The 6,000-nt window shown below is 33.0% G+C and overlaps 1 protein-coding gene across 4 annotated transcripts in view; it reads left to right on the plus strand.

Moving 5' to 3' along the window:
* The window catches only part of LOC143241009 (sodium-dependent transporter bedraggled-like), a 75,829-nt gene extending 71,254 nt beyond the window's left edge, over positions 1-4,575 (plus strand). For all 4 annotated transcript variants that reach the window (XM_076484411.1, XM_076484414.1, XM_076484413.1 and 1 more), the window contains exons 12-15: positions 137-239; positions 953-1,071; positions 2,100-2,300; positions 3,758-4,575. In XM_076484411.1, coding sequence (XP_076340526.1) covers positions 137-239; positions 953-1,071; positions 2,100-2,300; positions 3,758-4,129 — 795 coding nt within the window. In that variant the 3' untranslated portion in view covers positions 4,130-4,575. The remainder of the gene's footprint in view (positions 1-136; positions 240-952; positions 1,072-2,099; positions 2,301-3,757) is intronic.
* The last annotated feature ends 1,425 nt before the right edge of the window (positions 4,576-6,000 follow it).

The following is a 6,000-nucleotide window of genomic DNA, read 5'->3' on the forward strand; positions in this document are numbered from 1 at the left end:
GTATATTTAATCACGAAAATATTTATCTATTTAACACCTCCAGATCAGGTTAATTAAATTGTTATCTAGTACTTAGCTCTTAAAACATGCTATCATGATGATGCAATTACTAATTGCATTTTCTTCTGTCTTACAGATTGGGATTTATGTTTTATATTTTATGGACTTTTGTATTGGCTCTCTCTGGTGGATTTCTGTGTTGTACTTGGTTATGCTGATAGCAATACTGTTTATAAGAGGTAAGTTATAGAAGCTGATGTGTCGTGCGTACATTTTCTTTATCTGTATTGTAATGAGTTTCAATATAATTTTTTATGTTAAAATGGAAATATTAATGTTTTGGTCGTAAGACGAGGTATTTTTTAGACTAGTGTGATGTGTCTATGAACTTTTTACACAAATATTATATTTTCTGGAAGTGATACCTTGAAAATTGTGAAACCAATATAAACCACTTTAAAATGGCTTTAAGATTAAGCTGCATAATATGTAGTATGTTCTTGTTTGAAAAATCTGGCATGGAAGTATGTCGGAGTTACTTGTAACTACTGGATGACATTTTAATATCTATCTTTGTTTTTCTCGTGCATAGATCGTATTCTGTAGTCTAGTTGGCTGGAAATGACGACATATACAGTGACGAGTATGAGTTAATATTTATTGGCCATTTCTCTCTTTTGAGACATTGAGTGGGTTCTGCCATCCTTAAAAAATTTTATACCATATAAATCCTTTTCAGTTTTATCCATTTGCTTAAAATGTATGGCTGTCATCTATTCTGTTAGTAATGCAACACGTACAAATTCTCAAATATACACAGTAACAGAATATATGGATGACAGTTTTATATATTTTATTACATAAACAATATTTATCTGGTGTATTTAAATATGTCATATTTAACATGTTCATCTCTTTAAATGTGAGAAATACAATTTGATTCTTCCTTGAGGTCGGCCGTATGGGACTGACCAACTAGTCACCGTTATTGCTCAGTCACAGTCCAATCAGATCTGGCTTCTGCCAATTCTGACTTTCCAGTGGAATGTCGTTTTACCCATAAGTTTAATGGTAAGTTTTGTACGAAGAATTTTTCATAGTGCTGTCTGTAAGTTTTAACTAACGAACAGATATTTCTTCTTCACTATTTGTGAAGTGAACAAAAATACTACAAATTAAACATTTTTGTTGCAATAAAAATTTCGTCATTTCGTTGAAATACTAGGCGGGGACACTCAGTAGAGTGTATACATCCGCCATGCAGCGTTAACCATATTTGACTTTCAAAAATACGAAAATGTTTGCGTATGCCGTTCTTATCAGTGGACAGAGACTATTTTTAGTAAGAGAATGGAGAATAACATTTCACATGTGTCCGCTAATTTTCATTAAAATCTGATTATTTTTCACTGAATTATAGAGCAAAAAATAGCATGAAAAATCGACCCCTGTGTTAACATATAGGAAATGTTTTATTTTTGTGATCTTAGCCACGACCCTGATCCTCTTTCCCCCATGCACACAGAGGGGTGAAAACAATCTCCATCTGCTTTCGGTGGTGAAGGTAATAAATGACGTCATTATGACGCTAACGTTGTTTAAACTTGTGGTAATGTTGACCTTGAATTTGAAATTACATTGTTATCATGGATTTGATCCTACAAGCATCTTAAATTTGTGATTACCTTGACTTTGATCCTGATGTATATTGACTTTGTGATTGGTTATATTGTTTAAAGAAGTAATTATTTGGAGGTTAATAGTAAGTGCAAAAAAATTAAAGAATTGATTTTCATTGAAGACAAAATGTATTTTATTTTTTTATGTAGTCACATCAATCAGATTCTATGCTCAGAATAGTGGAATGTGGCAGCCAACGCCCACTATTTATAACATTAATTTTTAAGCTTTTCATGGCCTTATACCTTTTTCTAGTAACTTAATACTTCAGTTGGCCTAAAAAATACGATTTGAATGTCTGAGATAATCTAGAGTTATCGTATTCTAGTATTCAATATAGTTTATAGTTCTTTGATCATCAACTACTTGGAGGAGTTGGAAAACATTCATGGACATTGAATTTACTATAATTTTTGAAGGTCTTGTCAATTTCTTTCCTGCGATCTGGGAACTCGTGGTCCATTTGGGCTGAATACGCGGAGGAGTATCCTTTCTGGGCGCCATGGGTAAAGAAGTTGTCTGTGCTGATTCAAGTCTTGCCTCTTATCTTAGTAGTAGGTGTAGCCACGTTTCAGGGGTTTCGATATTTGAAACCTTCTTCCACACAAGCATTTCACGAGGTATGTTGTAAACAGTCGTAGTAAGAAGTCAATTATAATAGTCTTTAAAAACTGTAAAGTAGAAAAAAGTATAACTTATACATTAGTTCTTGTGTTACTGTAAGATAAATTGAATTTTCTGTGTAAATTTTACTGATTTATAAAAAAATTAAAATAAGCAACACAGTTAATGTTATTTATGCAAATAACAAATACATTTTTTGATGTTTTATCATGAAATCTTCACATATACATATAACTTGCACTTTTTATGTAAAATATGCACTCGTAGAGAATCGAACCTGCATTCTGGAGTTTCATTAAAAGACGTGTACATTTAAACTGCGTTCTGGAAGTTGGTTATAAAACTTCTATAAACATGAAAGTTACAGTACATTGCAATTATATATTTTCTTATGAAACACGTATACATAAAACGTTGTAGTTTTAAACCATCATTGTAATATTAATCGCACACAAACAAACCATTTTAACTACTTATTGTAAGATCTATATCCACCCAAGTTCAAAATATGATTCTTCGCCATAAAACATTACATATACACGTACTAAAATAATCGTTACTGAGTTTTATTAAATTACCGTTTTAAAAACTTGACACATCAACTGGCTTTCTAACGTTTCGTGTAATGGTGATAGAATGGGTAATTTAACATGTATCGAAGCAAGAAAATTATAATTTTAGTTTTTGCTTTACCAGTTGAGGGTTTTTTATTTATTTGTAGGTATAAATTTCCATATTTTTAAAGGTAATGCAAGTTGCTTTACTCCTAGATCCATCACTAGTCCAGGTTGTTGCATGTTGGCTAGCGATGTGAATTTGGGATCACAGGGTTCAAAGTTCACGATGTGATGTAATTCAACACGCTCTTGATTTAGAGTTATAGGCGCGTTATAAAGATTAAGTTCAATACTATTATTCGACCCAAGTAGCTGAACAAATCCCTTCGGCGACAAATGCTGCCGACTGTCTATTTTATCTGTGGTCAATAGTCTAATATTAAAAATGGCCATACCTGAACTCTAGGTATCTCCGATCTGGTAATTTAGTTCGAATGCACATTAAGGCTATTCTGGTCAAAACAACCAAGCATTGTGATTGATGCTTGGAAGAGTATCATATTCTTTGCACCCCATTTATTAACTTTGTTTGAACTACTAAAGTAAAAAAAAAAATCTGACATACCCGTTATGTGAATAACTACAAAAATTACATGGAAAAAGGGGAGTATTTTGCAGATGGAAAATTAAGTCTTTGTTAATTAGAACGTGAAATTTTGTAGTGGCTAAGAGCAAGGAATGGTGTCGTTTTCAGATGTATATTTTTCTGCATAGTGTTACCGTAAAACCTGGAACCAAACGCTAACTGGGTGTGAAATAATTGCAGATAAAAGTAATCCAAAAATTTGCACAAATACAGTCGTCAAAAATGTCGTTAGTTATTTCCTTTTTTGTAGAGAATCCAGTCGTGGTGTTTTCCCGTTTTTGCCTCGGCCGACATAACTTCTAGTGTTATACGTGATGGTGCCAATCAAACTTCAACTATAGGAATGATTAACACAGCTTACGAAGAAGATCCACCGCCAAAATACACGCCGCCGCCTTCGTATTCTTCTGCAACTGCTCGTATGGTTGTAAAATTTTTGAATCGAAGACATTCAGTGTTGGCCTTAGCCACAGGACAAACAACTTCTTCAGCAGACAGTCCTAGTATTACATCCTCAGTTGAGCTTGTATCATATGAACCTCAACCAGAAAACAGCGTTTCTTTTCTACCTAGGTGTGCTTCATCCTTCGATCTGAAAACGTCTGAAGTCTTAACAATCTAATTAAATATGCGAACTAAATATACTTATTGAAAGAGTTCAAATAGTAATTATGTGGTTTATATACATCTCGATGTGTTTGTCTGCACATCCCAACTGGTATTATCTTCTACCTGTCTGCTCATCTGCACTTTATCAGCTGATTCTGTGTTTACCTTCCATTTCTATGTTTGTCTGTATATATGCATCTATGTATGTATGTATGTATGATATAGAATATGGAATCAACCATAACTCAACATGTGCAAATGGTTTATATCACAAAAATACACCAGCCTGCTTAACCTTACGCAATTGCAAAGAAGATGACAAACATTTTGAATTGAACCCATGCAGTGCAAGAGAGGAAACTATGTTTTTAGTTTTATACATATATTTAAACAAGTTGATATAATTATGTGTGTAAGAGAACCTAACCATTAAAATAAAATAACTTATTTAAACATTCCAGCTGTTGTACGTTTAAACATGTGATGTTTTTATATAAGAGTGTTGTAATCGTCTCCAGGTTACGTTGTTGTAAATAGCTATTGTTATGGTGGTTATAAATATTTAACAAAATATTCCAGCAAACGTCTGCAATACGGTGTGTTTTTCGTTTTGTGTACAGATGTGTTGAAACTCGACAGCAACTGTATAGATGCGAGTTGGAGGTTTCTCCCGGCGAAACCAAGATAGAAAGTTTAATTACTTTTATCTTGATGAATAACAGATATTAAATAATCCATATTATCATGAAACAGCAGTCATTTCTTAAAAACATTATACAAAATAAATGCTCAAAATATGTTATTATGTGGTATAAATAATTTTAATGTATGTTTTGTTAGTACGTATCATAGATACTAGATGTCACTAAATATGCATATATTAATCTGTTTTTAAAGTTACAAAATTAAAACTCGTAGCAACATAAAGATAACTTAAAACGTTATTTATTATTTGGGTTAAACGAAAATTAAATATATCAGATACTATATGTGTAAACCATGATATCACACTGATAATAGTTAAATCATACCGTTTTTAACTGGTCCAATTTGAATTTCTTGTAAGGTGTGTGTAATAGAACTTGAAGTATACCTCGTATATCACTGCTGTCAATACCTTTCACTCAAAATCAGCCCTCATCAGGCTTGAATGTATCATAAGAGTTTGTTGAAAAGTTATTTATATCAGTTACTCGTATCATTTTCATAAAAGACAACAGCTTTTTGTGACGTTACACTGTAGTAACATTACGCACTTCACCAGAGTTCTACACCACAAATCTTCTTGGTTAGATATTATTTTACTTTATAAATTGTAAGTTAATTGATTTAAACCTAGTTTTAAAAATAATCGACATTTCATTTTTCTAATCTTGTATTTTTAAAGTTATTTATAAAGAACGAAGATAATATTAACAATCAGTCTGTGACTCAACGACAGCAGAAATGTTAGAGCACTTTGTAAGAACTGTATCGTCATTTAGCCTTCTTGCTTAGCTTATTTTTTCTGAAAAGTTACAAGAGCTACAGGAATATCCGTTATGAATAGTTTTTATCAGTAGATTTTTGTTTTTCTTTTGATTCTGATGATTGTCATAGCAGTGTTCTAGTTTGTTTGTTTTGAATTTCGCGCAAAGCTACATGAGGGCTATCTGCGCTAGCCGTCCCTAATTTAGCAGTGTTAGACTAGAGGGAAGGCAGCTAGTCATCACCACCCAACGCCAACTCTTGGGCTACTCTTTTACCAACGAATAGTGGGATTGACCGTCACATTATAACTCCTCCACGGCTGAAAGGGCGAGCATGTTTGGTGCGACGGGGATTCGAACCCGTAACACTCAGATTACGAGTCAAACGCCTTAATCTGCCTGGCCATGCCGGACC

The sequence above is a fragment of the Tachypleus tridentatus genome, chromosome 13 (genome assembly GCF_004210375.1).
Source record: "Tachypleus tridentatus isolate NWPU-2018 chromosome 13, ASM421037v1, whole genome shotgun sequence".
Lineage (NCBI taxonomy): Eukaryota > Metazoa > Arthropoda > Merostomata > Xiphosura > Limulidae > Tachypleus > Tachypleus tridentatus.